At 35.0% G+C, this 20,995-nt stretch overlaps 1 protein-coding gene across 1 annotated transcript in view; it reads left to right on the top strand.

Annotated features, from left to right (window-relative positions):
• Positions 1 to 20,995, top strand: part of LOC127631455 (sortilin-related receptor-like) — a 95,550-nt gene that overhangs the window by 5,387 nt on the left and 69,168 nt on the right. Inside the window, exons 2-3 of the mRNA XM_052109567.1 lie at positions 14,867 to 14,983; positions 19,624 to 19,752. Coding sequence (XP_051965527.1) covers positions 14,867 to 14,983; positions 19,624 to 19,752 — 246 coding nt within the window. The remainder of the gene's footprint in view (positions 1 to 14,866; positions 14,984 to 19,623; positions 19,753 to 20,995) is intronic.

Below are 20,995 nucleotides of genomic sequence, written 5' to 3'. Positions count from 1 at the left end.
TGAACTTGAGTATGTATATGCTGGGCATCATCTCCTCCCTTATAAGGTCCGTCTCTGACTGACTTAGAGGGTTTATTATGCGTACCAGTACACAAAAGCTCAGTACATGAGATATGTGCTTGTGTTTGTACAAGGAGCGCCCCACCTTGAAGGCAAGGGCGCCCTGTCATACCCCACTATATAGCTCGCCGCTGGCCGGCTCATGGAATATCACTTTGCTTTAGGCTCAGGCACCTGCCTCTGGCTTTATAGAGCGAAGTCAGCACGCACGGCGTTTTACATGGTGTTCCCATAGCGTAAGCTACTTACGCAATAGGAGAGACCTCTCGATAGGGAACGACTCGGTTACTAACGTAACCTCGGTTCCCTGAGAGGAGGGAACAGCTTGTAACCATATCTGTCAACACTCCCGTTTTTCCCGGGAGTCTCCCGTTTTGTTATTTCTCCTATTTGTATGGCCCAAACCACGTTATATGAATAATCACATCAATATATTATTCCAAGGTGGTCAAGCTGGCAGATCTTGAATGAAACGCAGCCTACTCACACAATCGACACATCATACAAATTACAAATCATTTATGACCACAATCTGGCAACCTACAACCCAGTTGCGCTGTTGATACCTGCGCAGGTAGTAGACGCGGGATGTTAAATCAAGCATCACTGGTAGATGGGAGGAGAAGACTCAGCTGGTGCTCCGGTGAAAAAAACTAAATATACATGTAAATTTAACAACAGCTGGATGGAAGAATTGAATTTCATTTCCCGAAGCCATATCGACAATGCCCACGCCTTTTGCAATGTGTGTCGCACTGATTAATATCGGACACGGTGGGAAAAATTACATTACTCAGCACATTAAATCACAACGGCACAATTTGTATAGTATTTAGCTCGGCATACATCTTCACCTGATTTACACACTGAACACCGGAAACTCACATGACCACAGGTGCCACTCCCAAAAATCATAATTGTTGACTATTGGCCTTCATATTGTAATAGCGATTATTAATGATGATTATTTGATGAAATTACTGTGACATCACTAAGCAGGCTACCTCTTACGGGTTCTTCAGAATAGCTTGTTATGGCCTGTACTGTAGTTTTTTTTAAGCATTACATATTGTAATAATGTTTGTTAATGTTACTAAAGGTTATTATAAAGGTATATCTATGGTTTAAAGTGAAGAAATATATGTAGGTTCTTTTTGACATATTGGCAAAACCATTTTTAACTTCAGTCAGTATGCCTGTGTGTCATGTATCATTGTAATATATTCATATCCTCACACATTTAACACGATTCCAAAGCCTGAAAAACATGGCAAAAAAATAGAAAACTGCCATCAGACATGCAATTTCTGTAGATAAACCGAACAGCCGATTTAAATTGAGGTTACTTACTGTATATCAAATCCTGTATTGTGATATTGTTCACATAAGATCATTGTTTGTCCACCCCTGGTGATGGTGCTGATTTTTACAGCAGTAATGTCCTGAATATATTTTGTGATCAGTTGAATGCCACTTGAGTGAATTCAAGTACAAATTTCCTTTGGAAGTGTGTGTGTGTGTGTGTGTGTGTGTGTGTGTGTATATGTATGTATATATATATGTATATATATATATATATATATATATATATATATATATATATATATATATATATATATATATATATATACACAAACTGGATTCTCAATAACTTCTTGTTTATCATTTTCTTTCCCATTATTTTGTAGGAAGTATTATAGAAATGTTGCAAATGCAAAGAAAACTATTCCTGTTTTATCTAAGCAGGCTCAGGATTTTTTTTTGTGGCAAGAAAGGGAGTGATTAATCGAAAGTTTTAAAAGCCTGGTGGTGAATAGAATTGGTCAAAAGACATCGGGGCATGAATATTGTGGTGGAAATTCACCTGTAAAATTAATCGGGTCACTCCAGTGGTTAAACTTATGCAAAGAGTGAGTAAGAAGAAAGATTTTCTTTATTCTTACTCACAAGCCTGGGCAGCCCTCCTACTACCAAAGTATACCTCAGAGAGCTACAAAGGATAGTTCCAAAATACAGAATATTTATCGAACACAATCATGCATATACATTTTTTAAAAGACAAAGAATCAACTACCGTAAATGATTGGCTAAATATAAAAGGTAATTAGAATCTCCAATCTTTCCTCACCTTACAAGGAACCTCCAATCTTTCCTCACCTTACAAGGACAGGTTCCTGTCCTGAAATGCTCTATTCTTCATCCACACTAGTCTTCCTCAGCACATTCCATAATAATAAGATGTTTTTCACTCTTCGGCTGTGTCCTCTGATAAGACACAGTTCTCTGCCTCCCTTTTCCTCTCTGACCGTGCCAGAGATTTCCATACAAAGTAACTTCAGTCAACTTGGCTACAAAAAGAGAAACAATTTATCTAAGCATTTGAACATGTTTGGTTCATTTAGAGAAAGCAATTTACAGTTAATAAGAAATAATAGAAAAGAAACAAGCATAATGAGAATGAATAAAAAATGTATGTCCCACAATGTTTCAAATAATTCAGGGAGTATTACTGGAACTTGTCTAAACAGTCTGGCTATGATCATATATTCTTTGTAACTCCCTTAAAAAAGTTCATGATGTAATAAATGCATCTCAATTAAAATTATAGATCAACCCAAAATTAATCTTTTAGCCTATGATTGGATTGAGATGTAATTTATTAATATTTTGTGAAGTGAATATCAAAGGAGAATAGAGTAAATTTACGTATATATTCATTATGTATGGATGTATGTTTCCTTTAAAGGGGCAATCAGTAGTTCTCTAGCTAGCGTTAGCATTGCTCTACGTCGTGTGCTTTAAGCACCGAGGTTACAGGTGTGTTAGATGCTATACTGCCATCTTTCAACGTGGATCAGCATGATTGTCTCTGTTGCCCCTGTCAGCTTTGGAATATAATTTGCATCTGGAGAATGTCAGAGTTTGAGATCATTTCTAAAGTTATTTATTACTCCTATAATATAATTGCCTAAAAACAAACATCAGAAATCAAGTGAGCATGCTTCTACTGTTAAGGTTAGATTATTATTGTCCCTCAAATCAACATATAAACTTTGGAGACTGTCAACGTTTCACATTATTTCTACCTTTATAAGAGAACTGCTTAGCATAAAATCTAAATTATCTAGCGATACAGAATGTTATGGTAAAGGAATGATTATAATTGTTTTTGATGATATAATTTAGCATGTCCATAAATACTGTATTTGAAGAACTTTCCAAGCAACCAACATCATGGTTTACACAAAATCCACAACAATCGCTGTACCAAGCTACTTGCACTAAATGAATGAAGATGTAGATGCCTTACCGTTACCGATGTTTACTCTAGTTTTTTGCCTTTGCCGGTCTTTCTGTCTTCTTGCTTAAAGCAAGTTGTTTCAGTCCTTTTTTTGCTTCTTTGGCAGTACAGCTACTGGATCTCCCGTTGTCTCTGCTGCTAAAGCACAATAAATAAGTATGTTCCATTGTGTTCCGTCACCATGACAAATTCCGTGTGTGTGTGTGTGTGTGAAAGATTACTTGGCAATAAAGCTCATTCTGATTCTTTTTGCTCTTCGCCTCACAAAACAACAATTTTCTAAGCATTGCCAATTGTATCTACACAGGTGGTAGCCAATGTTTAGTGAAACACTGTGGGTCATGTGATTTCAACATGGCGAAAGACATTGAAGGAGGTGACCCACGCCTTGTAGAATAAAGCACTTTTTTTAGAAAACTATTATGAGTAGTCTTCATCTCATGTGTGTACACCAATTGGATCAAACTTCACAAAAACACAATTAATTCGTTAATGTGTAAAACTTTTTATATTGGCTCCAGTCTACTGAAAGCACCTTTTAAATAATCTGTGTCATGCAAGGTCTGTGATGGTCCCATATGCTACATGTCTATAGTGCAGTAATGAAAAAGGGTTTTAACTGTACTTTAGGGCTTTAACAAGATAATGACTCCTTGTTTTTTTCTTTTGGTTATGGCATAGTAAAATGAAATGTGTGGTTAACCCATATTATTGATGGTGAATCATGTATTGTTGGTTGCCAGAAGTGAACTAGCCTGCAGGAAAATAGGTCCGTTGGCCCAACACGTTAGTGCTACAGAGATAATGTCATTGTTTCAAGCAGTGAAATGCTTGCCGTGATGAGCGAAGGTACCCAAGTGCTTACTTCTCTACACTTATACTCACTCATCCTGCCTCTCTCCCTTCTCTGTCTCTGCTGAATTATATATTAGAAACAGAATATATTTTAATTATTTCATTTTCGCTGTCTCTCTTTTCTCATTGTTATTTCATCAAGAAAATTGAGAAGGAACTTGAAATTATTTGCACAGAAATTAACAGTTTTATTTTGTCTATGCAGTCAGGATATTGCCGTGTCAGTATAAATGAGGGCTGTGTTAGATTAGCAGAATGTTCAGTTGCAGTATAGCTTGAAGTTGCAGACAGCCCTTTAACTCTCTTCTAAAAGTCTGGCCTGCATGGAATGTTTTTAACAACTGAATTATAAAGCTTTTGAGGGCAATTTAAAATAATTTACTACAGAAATAGCTATAATTAAAAATTTTACCATCTTTGTCCATTAAATGTTATATTGTCCATATCCCTTTATGCTACTAATCTTCTATATATTCTAAAAAATAAATCCTATTTGTTAATATACATTTGACATATAAATTCTGAAATGACATGCCATGTGGGCTGAAGTTATGTTTAAAAAATTATTTCCAATATAATATGACCTGTTAGTGAAATGTGTAAAAAATAATTTCAAACATTAAAAATGGATTTAATGACGTGATGATCCTTTAAAATAAGAGTTGTCATCAATATCTCAGGAGATTCACCACATCAGCTTATTTTGACAGATAAAGATGTTTATTCCATAAAATAAGCAATCACGTTTCCACTATTTTATATTCGCTTATACCCCATATTCTGGGCCATATATGGCATTTTAGCTCTTTTGTATAATATAACTAAAGGAAATGATGATCTACCAAAAAGCTTCTGCAAATATACAACAGCTTGTTCATGGATGCACTTACAATCATAATTTTTGATTGTAAGTTTTGATTGTAAGTGCATGAGCAGCACACTCATTAATGGACAAATGTTCTACAAGTCTACAAAAACATCTTGCACCATATCTATCCATTGCAATGAGTTACCCTGCGGTTGGCTGCTAGAGGTGCTAATTCCAGCCTGATCTCATTAATATACATAGCTATTTGTAACATTATACATACATGTTTTTACGTTTGAATAGACACTAAAACGTAAACATTTTTATGTATTTACAGCTTTAGAACGTAAAATATTGACATGTTAATTTATATATAATTTACAACCACTAATCCCACACCTACTCCTAAACCTAACCATAACCAGAGGCATTTAATCCCAATAATTTATTCAGAAAAATAGCAAAATTCAGTACAAAAGTAGTCCAAAGGGTGATGTGCTGCAACCGATGTGCTTTCTGACAGCATACAATAGGATTGTGTGAGGTGGAATTTAAATGATTAATCACTATAAATCTTCACCTGATGCACTCCAGAGTGATGCTATCATTCCTCATTCAAACATATACATCACAGAATATGGCAGCCGCAACTCCTTGTGTCCCATGGCAAACAAAAATAAAATGAAATGATTAAACGAAACAGTGTTTTTATTAATTTGATTAAAATGAATAAACTGAATGAAACCATTACAGTTTCATATTATAATGTCAACTGCATTAAATAAATGTGACGGCATTTAACTTATCTCAGTAATTATAAATTAAATATATTTAACTGATTATGTAACACAGTACATGTAAACATTTGAAAGTTTCTATAGGTATTAATACGTAAAATGATAACGTTTACATGCTGTCAATACGTCAATATTGTAAGTTTCTGTGTCTATGCAAACGCAAGAGAATGTACATTTGCTAGAACCAAATTTTACATACAAGTTTTAATGAGATCACATTGTTAATTCACACATTACAACTGCAGACACCCCTCTTCTAAGAGTCCGGCATCTTGCACTAAGAGTTTGGTAGGGTAAAATGGAATCAGGTTGCAACCATTTGCTTTGTCATGGTGTTTGTTGGCACAGTTGTGGGAAAGCTCTAGTACACACACACACACACACACATCCTGATGAGGATGTTGAACTGTTTTAGCAACTATTCAGCTGTTGTTGATATTTTGGTTATGAGAATTGGTCTCTTAGTTTATATCATAGTGTCTAACTAAATAACGGAGTACGTTTACACACACAGTTATGATCAAGCTACAGCAGGTTTTTGCGTAGTTGAGCTACAAAATTCAATTGTCTGTCCATGTATACATTATGCAGTCAAAATCGACGGGCCGTGTACACAAACACTGCGCACAAGTTTGCGGAAGTGTAATTGAGTTTAAATAATTTTCGCGCCTAGGAGACTGCAGAAGTCAAGATTTATAGTATAAAGAATGAGCCAGATTTTAGTCTACTAATCCATAATTGATTGTATCACTTCAGAGGACGTGGATTAAAGTCATATGGACCTTTAGTTCTTTTTGAAACTTGGGAGTGTTGGACCCCATTGACTAGCATTGCATGGATATATTCACATCAGATCTTCATCAAAATATATTCTACAGTGGATACAAGTTTAAAAGAGATTGAGACTGCATAAGGATGAGTAAATTATGAGAATTATCATTTTTGGGTGAACTATTTCTTTTAATAAATTATGATACTCTTTTGGATAATTAAGGATTATGCAGCTATCAAGTTTCATGAATAGAGCCAAACCAAACTTAGTGTTTTAAAGCTATGTCTAAAGTCACGTCTAAGGTATGTTTACTTAATGGCTCTGTCAGTCTCCTTAAGTCAGTAGTGTTGTACTAGAATGCAGCTTGCCAAAAAGGCTGGGAGATTTACTGCTATGTCATAGTGAATTAAAATATGACTCTACATTCAAGGTAAAGTAGTTCAAGATAAAAAGTCACTATTCATTTAGTCAAAACAACCTAAAACTTATCCAAACCAATATCAATGCTTCCCTTTTTGTACTGAGCCCGTGACATACTGATGAATTGAAATGCTAACATATAGAAATGGTCTCCTTTTTAACTGGTTTAAAAACACACACACATATGGGGTGTTTGCATTAAAGGTGAAGTGTGTTATTTCTGCACCACTAGTATCACCAAATGGAATTGCAAAAACATTCTGCACTTTTATATGCATAGTTAAAAACAAGCTTCTGTGGCTTTTTGTGTAGTCCACTTTATCTAGCTATTTGGCAACGTCTTAAAAATGTTTACTGTTCCTTCTGTCTTTCGGAGCTCGTGGACAACACCTAGACAAATTGTGGTCTGATAAACATTTTTACATACTGGATGAAGCCGAGCTACAATCACATTGTCTGGCAAAAATCTGACTGCGATACTTAAGTGTTAACATGACATTTTAAAAGGATGCATTATTGTTTTGGTCCGACTGAAATAAATCTTAAATGCTTGGTAATGCACTGAATGATTGTTTTCAAAGAGGTTTCCTGAACTATCAAACTATTAAACAGAGAGTCCCACCCAGACTCGCACCATTGGTTGAGCCAATGTTGCTGTGTCAGGCTGGTCGGGATGCTCTTTCTTTTTACTTTTTAGGGGCAATAAACATACAAATGACTGACTTACAGTTGTTTCTAGTAATCGACCGATATTGGTTTCTTAATTGCCAATGCTGAAATCCAGAGAGCAGAGTGGTCGACAGGCTGATACAATGCAGATATATCACACATTTGAATGTAGTAAATGACTTAAACATAAAATTGCAAACATTTTTATAAAACTCTATATTTACTATAATAAACTATATTTACTCAATTTCACACTAAACTTTTACTTTGTAAAAAATAATCTAAAAAAATAATATTGCATTTTAAATGGTAGATAGCAGTTTCTTCTGATTTCAGTTTAGTCATCAAATTTTAGTAAGTTATTTGCACATGAAGAAATTGTTAATATATTAGGAAGAATGAAATAACTAAACACACAGTATTCCAGGAACCATGGATTGCATGTCCATGTTAGCAATCGCATTTTCTCAAAAAATACAGAATAAAACCACTAGACCTTTTTCACAGACTGTGATTACATGTTTCTGCCTTATTTAGCAACGTAAATCTAACAAACGTTTTCATATTCTGAATTGTTTAAATATTGAGTTCAAATTTATAACATTATTCTTTGTGTTATATTACCCTGGAATTCGTTTTAATAAACAAATTACTAGAGGTCGACCGATATGGGTTTTTTCAGGCCGATGCCGATCTTTTGAAATCCGGGTCGGCCGATGGCTGATTAATGCTGCCAATTTATTTTGGCCGATATTTGGCCGATATGTTTGTTTTTAGCCTCTTATTTGAACCTTTTATTTGAAAGATAAAATGTAACACAGATAATTACTTAAGATAGACAAAATTTCTCAACAAATACATTTATTGATCACTTGACCAATCTGCACTTGTACACTTAAATTAAAAATGTATAATGTAAAAACATATTGTATAAATAATGTATAACAAATATATTAAATAAACAAAGCAGGTGTTACGAACTGCTCCGAGACATGAAGGTTGAGATCCAAATGCAGCTTTAAGGGGCAATCCAGACACGTAATGCAATATTCAGAGCATCCAAGAGAAGCACAGGCATAACTAGGGATGGGTATCGTTAAGGTTTTAATGGTATTACTACTCTTACCGATACTGCTTATTGATCCGGTACTTTAACGGTATTCTTAATGAGTCTTTTTGTTATATATATATTAAACAAAGATAAACGTTATATAGGCACAGTGATTTAATTTCAGGAAGGTCTACTAACATTACTGCTCAGGTGTGGTCTAAAAAGAAATCTAATAAAGTAATCAATTGTAAAATAACACTGCATAGTTTATCATAGATAGATTAATGCTTATTAATGCAGAAGTTATTCATTCAAGAGCTGTAAGTGATTTTCTCTTTGCCTTTTGTTGTTTGATTCGCAGTAATGGCTCAATCGTCAGCATGTTTATTAGACCGCTTCCCCTTTAAGACCGAGTTCAGATCTAATAGGCTCCTGATGCATCATATTTTCTCCCAACTATTTCCATAACTACGTCCATTTAAGACATAAACTGTGTAAGTGAATCTCCAAGCCGGTCGTTTTGACATATTTTTGTGTATAGTTGATCGTTTAGACACGCACATGAAACCCAAAATAGCCTATACTTTGCTTGTCTCGTTGCGGTCTGTTTCGGAGTGCGCGCTGCCTTGGGAACGGTATCTCTTGCGCTCTTTTTATTATTATACGCGTCCCGCAATTTAGCAACAGTAGCTAGACTGCATTTTACAACAATCACTGATCGTGCTGATTCTGACGTTAAGTTTGAGTTTTAGTTCTGTCTAGCACAACTTCTAAGGAAGTTGTGCTAGACAGAATGCGGCTTATGTATAAATATTCTTTTTATAATCTTTGGAAGGCGAAATCTAAAATAAAATCAGACTAATATCACAGATCTAAAGTGTAACCAGGCTATGTTTGAATGTTTAGTTCTGTCACTCATTAAGCAGGGCTCGTTTTGTGCTTTCATGGCGAGATCTCTCTCTCTCTCTCTGACTGCGAATAGCTAAATTGCATCACAGACAAATGGTTTCATATTATTATACATAGAAATGGCTGGCGAGATAAAATAACTTTCTCTTTATAGCAATAATAAATGTATTTTCTTAATTTCTCCAGTACCGACAGCAGAACCGATAACGTCCGAGCTTACCAAAGCCAGTCCTTCACTAGCCTATAGTGCGCTGGTATCTTTTTTATAACTTATTTCTCTGCATTGAGTGACAACCCTCTCAAATATAAGACACACAAACAGAACAAATAAAAGTCTCAGATTCACTGTCTGTAATTGCAAAATTCTTGCTTACTTATTGTGACATGATAGCAACCCTTCTGCTGTGATAATGCAACTTCAACTAGCTATCAATATCCAAAGTAGCCGAACGTCATGTCAACTATCGCGTTTGTCATGTTTTTTCTTGAAGTTGGCAGTAACATATCAAAAGTTTTTAATTGAATATAAAGGAGTTATACAAATTTAATCCTTACTGTTTTCTCCAAGGAACTTAGCTCCTTAGCTCGATTAATCGGTCGACCTCTACAAATTACTACAGCTGGGAGTGGGTTTCTATTACAGCTGATGAGAGAGTGACCGTAAATCTGGCATCTTCTCCCATCTGACTATCTGTCTAAATCCACTGCTCTCTATTTTTTTCCTCTTCTGGAAAGTCATTCAAACATAATAGTGAATTTTGTCTTTTGCTCTTGGAGCAAATAGGTAACTAAAAATATTATATTAACGGTGATCTCCCATTCACCTCTATCAAAGTTTACCCTGCAGTCGTTTTCTTCTGCGTTTAAAAACCCAAGAGTGTGAAAAAGGTCTGTTGCATATACAGTGCATAGTGAAAGAGACATTTACTTGTAGCGGACGTCAAGCGTTTTTACTTTAAAGCTCCAGTGCGAGCAACAATCTCCTGACAGTTTAAAGGACCTGAATCACCTGCTTGGATTGTCACAGACTAACCTTCATGATTTGTGAATCAGAGGAACTTCTGGTTCTGATCCTGAAATTTTGATTCTGGCTGATAGAATACACGCTTCAGAGGAAGATATTAGATGTGTGCTTGACGGGAAGAAAACGCTGGATTTTCCTGAGGTTTGTGAATTACATTTTTTGAAATGAGATATATATGCATATTTGCAGATGGTATATAATAGTAGTTTTATTGATATTTGCCTTTTATCATTAGAAAAGTTACATGGAACTGTTGAAGAGAGACTGTTAGAATACGTGCTTTAGAGGTAAATAAATGAGCGCTCCACAGAATGCTGGATCTGCTGAAGTTGTGTGAGGTTGGTTTATTACATCTGTTTAAACAAGATATGCGCATATTTGTAGATGGTATATGATATCAGTTGTATTGATATTTGCATTTTTAGCATTAGACAAGACTGTTAAAGTTACAGGTAACTGTTGAGGAGTGAGAGGGAGAATCAACGCGTCTGTCGTGGCTCTGATATGTGTTGCACACCGGTCTATTATTGTAGTAAGACAATGGCACGTATCAACAAAACAAAAGGTGACTGGTCGTTTACATGTTTCAGTCGCATCACATGCAAGCAGTTGATTCTCAGTGCCCTCAAGAAACAAATTGGCTAAAGGGGAAAATTTATCAGCCAATGCCGCTAATTAAAAAATTGAGAATATCGGTTGATTTAACGGTATATCTTCTGCGATATATCGTCGACCACTTGTTTCTGCACATTAAACTAGGATGGTAAAAGTATTTTTAACCAAGAACAAATTACGCACAATTCACCTCTGTACTCTGTGAAGTGGTATTTACCTTTCAAGTCCTGAGTGGTTTAACATGCTAATGTTGAGCAAGTAAACCTGTTGTTTGCTAATGAACCACAGCATTCTTCCTTAGACAAAGAGGAAAAGTGATGTTTGCCTTTTTTACATTACAAAGACATTGTTCTGCAAGGCCTCTTTTTTTATCTGGCTGAAGATATCAGAGGGCAACTCATTTGAGGATCATATGTATGGAATGATATTCCGGACATTATTCAAAAGGAATTGCAAATTGTATTTGCAATTGCGTTTTCAATTTGTGGACGCATAAAATGTGACATAATCCAAACGCAGTTGCAAATCGCGCATTACGGTTTGCATTTTCGTTTAAGCGAACGCACAGTGTCTGCCAAATTTCAAATGGAAAAGCAAAGTCCGTTTGCAACTGTGTTTCCCATATCTTACGAGTTTTGGCCCTGTCATATTTAAATAGCAATTTCAATTACCACGTCTGCTTTTTCACTTTCTCAGCGTCGCGTATGTAGCCAGCCAAAACTCAAATGGAATACTAATTCCCTTAGTATTTCCATTTCCGATGCCTTACACGGAAACCTGTCAATCAGGGTCAAGGGTGGGATTATGCTATGGGGCGTGTTTGTCTTGGGAATTGACATCACAATTGACATGCTATAATTAGCACTGCACTTTATTCATCTATAATCTCACACTGGACTGTCAACATATTCTCCTCAATATACTACTTCATAGATATATATATATTTCATATACTCCTACTTGTGTATTGTTTACTGTACATTGTATATAATTATTGTGTTGTGTAAGTATGTGTACATTTGATTTGTAAATTGTTTTGTGTAAGTATGTTGTTTATTGTAATTGGTATATGTCTCGTCACTGTCATGACTGCTATGTTGCTCGGAACTGCACACAAGAATTTCACCTACTGTTGCACTTGTGTACATGGTAGTGTGACAATAAAGTGATTTGATTTGATAAACCGGCGTCTGTTCAGGGCATCACCTCTTGACCGTCGACTGTGAGTGACGTCACTTCCCAAGACAAACACGCCCCTTAGCATAATCCCACCCTTGACCCTGATTGACAGGTTTCTGTGTAAGGCATCGGAAATGGAAATACTAAGGGAATTAGTATTCCATTTGAGTATTAGAAAATCAGTTATTTTGAATTCTTATAATAAAGGTGGCTTAAATTTCATTGATTTTGATTCTCTTAACAATAACTTAAAATTAATTGGCTTAAACGTTTCCTTCACAATCAATCTTCTATTTGGAGTATAATCCCAAGATATATTTTTTCTCAATTAGGAGGTATACATTTTCTTTTAATGTGCAATTATTCAATTAGTAAACTTCCTGTCAAACTTTCCAATTATCATCAGCAGATGCTTATGGCTTGGAAACTTATTTACAAGCATAATTTTTTAATTTGGAACAACTGTAATATTCTTCATAAGAGGAAGTCTTTATTTCTTGAAAACTGGTTCAATAATGGGGTGATATTAGTAAACCAGCTATTTGATACTGAAGGTAATTTATTTAATTATTCCGATTTTGTTTCAGGATACCAATTCCCAGTATCTAGTAAAGAATTTAATATAGTTTTCAAGGCCATCTCTTTGGAAATCTGTATGCTGTTTAGAAACAATAATAGTGCTACAGTGACTTCTGTTTCTCCCCTAGCCCTGAATCTACTGTGGTTGGTTCTATTTGTTTTTCAATACATAAATCCAATTATAAAATTAGGTCATTATTTTTGGACCCTGTTACTTCAATTCCTTCCTCCATTTCTTATTGGAATAACCTTTTGATGATATTAAATGGTCATATGTTTGGTCACTTCCTCAGAAATTCTTTCTAACTAATAAAGTTAAAGAAATATCCTATAAAATTATTCATAGATTTTATCCAGTTAAATACTTTTTAAAGAAATGTAGAAATGATATTGATACTTCCTGCTCTTTTGTGAAGCCTCCTCTGAAACTGTTGATCATTTGTTTTGGGAATGTCTTTTTACTCGGTCTTTCTGGAACAATATTGATGCTCTGATTGTCCTTTATCATATAGACACATTCTTTTTGGATTTTATGTTAAAGACAAGAATCTAATTAATGCATGTTTTTGTATAAACCTTCTTTTATATATTGGAAAGTTTCATATCCATAAATGTAAATATATAAAAAGTAAACCCCACTTTAGCTTTTTCAAAGAAGAATTGAAGATGTATTTAAATACAATTTCAACTTCTGTTAACAAGAAAGCAATGAAAACATCCAGAATTAGTGCCATGTTTAATATTCTCTCTTAATGTTTTTTTCTTTTGTGCCCTCTTCTTCTTTTTTTTTTCTTTCTTCTCTTACTCTCTTTTCTTTTTAGACTATTGTTGAATATATTTACATTTCTTTCACATTTCCTCTCTTAATGTATTCTGAACCATAATTTCTCTTTTGTTTTGAAAGATTGTTTATATTTCTTGTATGTATCGTCTTGTTCTGTTTGTTAATATTGCAACAATAAAATAAATAAATAAATAAATAAAAAAAATAGTATTCCATTTGAGTTTTGGCTGGCTACATACGCGACGCTGAGAAAGTGAAAAAGCAGACGTGGTAATTGAAATTGCTATTTAAATATGACAGGGCCAAAACTCGTAAGATATGGGAAACACAGTTGCAAACGGACTTTGCTTTTCCATTTGAAATTTGGCAGTCACTGTGCGTTCGCTCAAACGAAAATGCAAACCGTAATGCGCGATTTGCAATTGCGTTTGGATTATGTCACATTTTATGCGTCCACAAATTGAAAACGCAATTGCAAATACAATTTGCAATTCCTTTTGAATAATGTCCGGAATATCATTCCATCCAGCAGAAGTTTGAATTAAAGATGAGCTGTTCTTAGTGTGTGTGGGAGGGGGTGGACATGAAAAGATGAAATGCATTTCTTTGTTCTATGGATCAAATTGGGACATCGCAGCCCGTAGTTTCAGTTTTCCTGCCTGTGGTCTAGTTCAGCTGGATTTTGCTGTGTCTGTGTGCATGGTATTGTCTATTTTCATGTAGAAAGCTTCTCTGTCTGTTACACCTGCAATGCACATTCATTTTAGTTTATATATTAGTAATGTAATATGGGAAAATGTGGAAAATTACCCTGTGGGAAATGCGGAAACAGAGAAACTGCTTTGAAAATAAGCTTCAAGCCAGTTGTGAAACACTGTTACGCCATTTAAAATTGATTTGTTCGGTGTAGAGATTGATACTTGTCTGAACACAGCAGAATAAATGCATAAAACAAAATGTTAAAGTTTATTTGAAGCCAGTCAACTTAATTTAGAGAAATATGCTTATCATTTGTGATTAATACATCATATCTGCATTTGCAGGCCAACCTGAATGACTCTCATAATCAGATGGTTGTCCACTGGGCCGGCGAAAAGAGTGATGTCATAGTAGCGTTAGCAAGAGACAGCATTGGTGCCACAGACCCCAAGACCAGCTCTGTAAGTATACTTCTTTTGTGTTGAGTATTGTTGTCTTTTGACTATTTCTTTGCACAGTTTATCCCAGATTGTTTAATCTGGAATGTATGGAAACAGTCCAGGGTTCTAACAATCATGAAAAACATGGAAACTGAGCAATGTGGCTTAAAATTACATCTAGATATTTTTCAGCCTATTGACGACATTTGATGTATGATCTCGATAAATATGTATTTGCTGTGATTTTATTTTTTACCAAATGGAACCACAATTTCATCCAAACAGCAATTGTAGTCAAGTAGATTTACCATTTTAAAGGCACAAAATAAAAATCTATTTAAACATAATGAAGGCAAGTTTCCCATAGTTTTTACTTGAATAAACAAAAGGGAGAATTAGACTGAATCATTTTAATTGATAGATTATTCTATATTTCATATAGAATAATACATTGAAGTCTCTAAAACGTGATTTACCGCCATATATTTTTATGACTACATTTTTGTGGAATAACAAGGTGTGCAAAAACTACTTTGCACACTTATTTTTTTGGAACCCTGTTGAATATTGCATAATACACATTATTACTGTGGAACCCAAGGCAAGTTTATTATTATTATATAATGCAGAATGTATGTTTATCTGTCTTTAATCGCAGCCATTTGAGGTTTAATAAACGTATATGACCAGCTCGCAGTCTTGATGTTATATTGATTAACTGTCACTTTATGAAACCTAAATGGGCTTATCAGAAGTGCATTAAAAACAGCACAATATTCACAATATTGCTTGCCCAGCCCTACCTGGAAATACCAGCAAAATTGTGATTTGCATGCCTGGAGAAGTCATGAAAATTAATATGATCTTATAATGTCACGGAAATGTCTATGACTGGAAATGTCATGTAAATGTATTGGCCGAAAAGTGTGGAGACCCTGACAGTTAGCATCACACATCAGAATTTTGAACATGCAGTGGGGTTCAAAAGTCTTAATCTTAATGGCAAATAGTGCAGAGTCTAATATATTTCTTTTTAATTTTACATCGAAATTTTATTGGTTTCACATTGTTCAAAATCCTTCTATTTTCTGGTTATTTTCAGTTTAAATTCTATTTTCAATCCCAGATTTTCAATATGGACACAGCCTTTGAACCCCACTGTATATCCTACGGGTTTCTTCTTTTAACATTAGATTTACCTGTTTCTCTGGTTAGACTCTGCACTGCATGATACCAATCACAGTTCTTTTCCAGAGTGCCAATGAAAGAATATCTCGAGCAGAAAGCTTTGCTTTTTTGTGCTCTCTGAGTAATACTGATAAAAGGCCTCCCTGGGTGCTTCAGTGCCCTTTACTTTCATTAGATCATCCAGTTTTTCTCACATGATTTTGTGAGACTGTTGTGGGTGGACTTCGAACCCTCTGGGGGGGTCGGGTGGCATGCTTCCCCATAAGAAAATGTTGTACATTTTAAAGTTAAATGCATCAGTCTGATGATATTTATTAAGGGTCTTTCACGTGACTCTGTGTCAGCGCTGCAGAATACATCGAAATCTATCAAGTGACTTTACACCAGTGTTTTTCACACACACGTTTTTGCTTTACCAATAATGTCTTTGAGAGTACTAAGCAACAGGAAATATTTAAAAACTGTCCAAATTTGTGAAGAGACAATGAATGTCTCATAATTTATTTTAATTAAATATTACCTTGTCGTTTACAAATATATCAGAGACCCCAGTTATTGAACTAATTTAAATTCACCAAGAAAATGCTTAGATCAAAACATAAACGAGTCCTTTTATTACTTCTTTATTATCAAAGCAACTGCAAGCTTTTTTCTCTCTTCCAAATACATGTTTTCAATGTTTATTGTGCACACATCCCACTTTTTATGTGGCAAACTTGTAAAATCGCCCCTCTGTGATGCTTTCAGCAACTCTTGTCATGTGGAGGGCGATGTGGCGCTTGAGGCTGTCCTTGAACGGAGTGTTGATGTCTTGATTCAACTCATGTGAAATGCACTTTTCAATTACAAAAGAACATTATTGAAAGTCAGTGTAGAAAAATTATCCCGTAGATCAGCTTTGTGTTTATAATTCTTACACTGAAGTCAGAAGATTTGTAGTCATGCAAGTTTTAATAAAGGAGAAGGTAAGGGCGTTATTTAAACTCACTATTATTGTTGTCTTTTTGGATGACAAATAATGCTCAGACTGAAGGAAGACTATAGATCTGCTTTGTTCTTTTAACGATTAAACACTATAAAGTCTCTTGGTAGATTTCGGTCATGAACGACTCAAAATGATTCACTGACTCACTCATAGCACGTAAGACGCTCATTTGTCGCCACCTAGTGACATTTCCAGAAGGGGTCGCTGAACTAATCAGTTAATAAAATTGAACAAATTTGTGAAATGGAAGCAAGCCTCACCAAAATACTCTTTATTTTTCAGCTAATTCTGCAAAATTGTAAACTTAAACTTGAATCACTAAAATAGCTAGAATTGGTGCTTTTAGCTTATAAAAAAAAAAAAAAAAAAAGAAATATCCCCAGAAAAAAATTTCATGGACCAGTGATTGTCTTACTTTTTCTGTAAAATGTCCCTGTAGTTTGTTGTGGTTTGTAAATTTTCTTGCACAACTTTGTTTCCTGTAATAAAAAGAACTTGGTTTTCTTTAACCAGGTTTCCTTGCATTCAAATAAAGAACAAACTATTTGAATCATGGGAGTACATTTAAAAAAATAGAATTGTTAATTGTAAATCGTCTTTAAGTTTGATAAAAATCGAGGTTTCATTTTTTTTGCCATAGCCCAGCCCTACTTGTATGCAATTTCTTTTTATCTGCGTGGCAATAATGATTTTGACTTATTATTTAATGGAAATGCATGAACAAAAGTGTTATGAGGGGCTAGAGTTGTTATCTGCTCACCCGTGAAGTGCATTTATGATGGCACAGTTCAGGAAATTATAGCTTATTCAACCATGACCGTTCTTATAGAAAAGCAGGGAGACGAAATCAGTACAGAAAGCACCATGTACAATTTTTAAATTATCGAGGTGTTTTTTTTAATTAAGTGCACAGAACAGGATCTTGCACAACATTTCTGCCAGATTCACAACAGCTGCGTATGCACAGAAATTTGTTCTTTTAGCTTTGTTCATGTGTTGATGAGTCCTGTGATTTTTATTTGTTTATTTTAATTTTTTCATATTTTTCTGTTTGTGTGTTGAGATATTTACATTTTTGTCCTAATTATAGAAAACATTTTTTGCATGATTTGTGTGTGAAAATGTTTGCACATTTTATCCAAAAGTTTTATATATAAAAATGTGCATGCACACTATTACTGAATAAGTACAGTTGAAGTCTGTACATACACACAACCAAATACAGTTCAACTATACAGTTTTTCACACTTAATCTTAGAAAACATTCCCTGTCTTAGGTCGGTTAGGATCGATGCTTGGGGTCATTGTCTATTTGGAAGACACATTTGCAACCAAGCTTTAACTTCCTGGCTAATGTCTTTAGATTTTGCTTCAATATATCCACAAAATTTTCCTTTCTCATGATGCCATCTATTTTGTGAAGTGCACCAGTCCCTCCGTCAGCAAGCACCCCCACAACATGATGCTGCCAGCTCCATGCTTCACGGTTGGGATGGTGTTCTTCGGCTTGCAAACCTTTCCTCCAAACGTAACAGTGGTCATTATGGCCAACCAGTTCATTTGTTGTTTTATCAGACCAGAGGTCTTTGTCCCCTTGTGCACTTGCAAACTGTAGTCTGGCTTTTTTATGGCGGTTTTGGAGCAGTGGCTTTTTCCTTACTGAGCAGCCTTTCAGGTTATGTCGATGTATGATTAGTTTTACTGCGGATATAAATATTTGTCTGCCTGTTTCCTCCAGCATCTTCACAAGGCCCTTTGCTGTTGTTCTGGGATAAATTTGCACTTTTCGCACCAAACTACGCTAATCTCTAGGAGACAGAGTGCATCTCCTTCCTGAGCTGTGTGATGGCTGTGTGGTCCCATGGTGTTTATACTTGTGTACTATTGTTTGTACAGATGAAAGTGGTACATTCAGGCATTTGGAAATTGCTCCCAAGGATTAACCATCTTTTTCTGGGGTCTTGGCTGATTTCTTTTGATTTTCCCATGATTCAAGCAAAGAGGCACTGAGTTTGAAGGTAGACCTTAAAATACATCCACAGGTACACCTCCAATTGACTCCAATTTATCCATCAGAAGCAAATTGGCTAATTGCCTAAAGGATTGACATAATTTTCTGGAATTTTCTAAGCTGCTTAAAAGCACAATTAACTTAGTGTATGTAAACTTCTGACCCACTGGAATTGTGATATAGTCAGTTAAAAGTGAAACAATCTGTCTGTTAACAATTGTTGGAAAATTACTTGTGTCATGCACAAAGTAGGTGTCCTAAATTACTTGCCAAAATTGTAGTTTGCTAATATGAAATGTGTGGAGTGGTTAAAAAATTAGTTTTAATGACTTCAACCTAAGTGTATGTAAACTTCTGACATCAACTGTAATTGCAGGTTTTGTTTCACAGATTCATACATATTGGTACATCATCCAGTTTTTCAACAGTTGTGAGTCAGATTGGAAGTTTTACACTCTTGTGTTGTACATTCAACAGGTGTATGTGTCCTATGACTATGGAACCACCTTCACCCACATATCAGAAAGATTTAAACTGTCTGGGGACAAGGAGGGCAAGAAACAGGTCATCTCCCAGTTCTACCACAGCCCTGCGGACAATAAACGAGTGAGTATTGAAACTAAATTAACTTGAGTGTGACATCCTTGGGTTCTATTTTCTTTGTTAATTTAAGCCAAGGTTGTACAAGACCACTGTTATGTCAGCCACTTCCAAGCCATCTGCAGCTATGACATTCTACTACTCCAATCACTTATACACCCACAGATGGTGTTATAATTCAAGAGAACAACTCCAAGGGCTGAGCAAAAATACAATTTACAGCAGTACGTGGATTAAAAAATATTAGGCCAATTTGTGTTACTTCAAAAAATGGCAAAAAAAAAACTGTTGTTTGGTTGCCGTTTGAGTCAGTACATTATTTTGAGTTATTTTTCTCAACATTTTAATAGTGTGTTTACATCATGTCTTAATTATAGTAATAAAGAGTTAAAAATGTAAAGGTAGTTTACACATATTTCTGTTTGACATGCCTTATATATATATATATATATATATATATATATATATATATATATATATATATATATATGCAGAGTCCCACAGCAGCAACGCAGTGGTTATTTCAGGCAAAGTTGCTCTTCTATCAGCTTGAATCAGTCGGCCCATTCTCCTCTGACCTCTAGCATCAACATTTTCAGCCCACAGGACTGCCGCATACTGGATGTTTTTCCCTTTTCACACCATTCTTTGTAAACCCTAGAAATGGTTGTGCGTGAAAATCCCAGTAACTGAGCAGATTGTGAAATACTCAGACCGGCCCGTCTGGCACCAACAACCATGCCACGCTCAAAATTGCTTAAATCACCTTTCTTTCCCATTCTGACATTCAGTTTGGAGTTCAGGAGATTGTCTTGACCAGGACCACACCCCTAAATGCATTGAAGCAACTGCCATGTGATTGGTTGATTAGATAATTGCATTAATGAGAAATTGAACAGGTGTTCCTAATAATCCTTTAAGTGAGTGTGTGTATATATATATATATATATATATATATATTTATTTAAATTTATTTAAATTTTTTGTTTTTTACTAAAACACTTTGATGTAGGTTGCTCATGGAGCTAAATGCATGGAATATACAGTAGTCCACATGTAAATCCACATGTTTTTTTAGTTATTAGAAATTGAATGAGCTTAAAAATTTGTGTGAAAATTATAATTAAACTTTCAGAACTGAATTCTGAAATTTCAGAATATTTGGTATGTCCTATTTTTGCTTTAATGACGGCACATTCTGGAGCTGGCATGAACTTCACAGGTTTGTACAAAATAATCTGATAATCCA

The sequence above is a fragment of the Xyrauchen texanus genome, chromosome 38, assembly GCF_025860055.1.
Source record: "Xyrauchen texanus isolate HMW12.3.18 chromosome 38, RBS_HiC_50CHRs, whole genome shotgun sequence".
NCBI classification, from domain to species: Eukaryota; Metazoa; Chordata; class Actinopteri; order Cypriniformes; family Catostomidae; genus Xyrauchen; species Xyrauchen texanus.
Note: the sequence above shows the minus strand (reverse complement) of the source record. Positions and strands in the feature narration are given on the sequence as shown.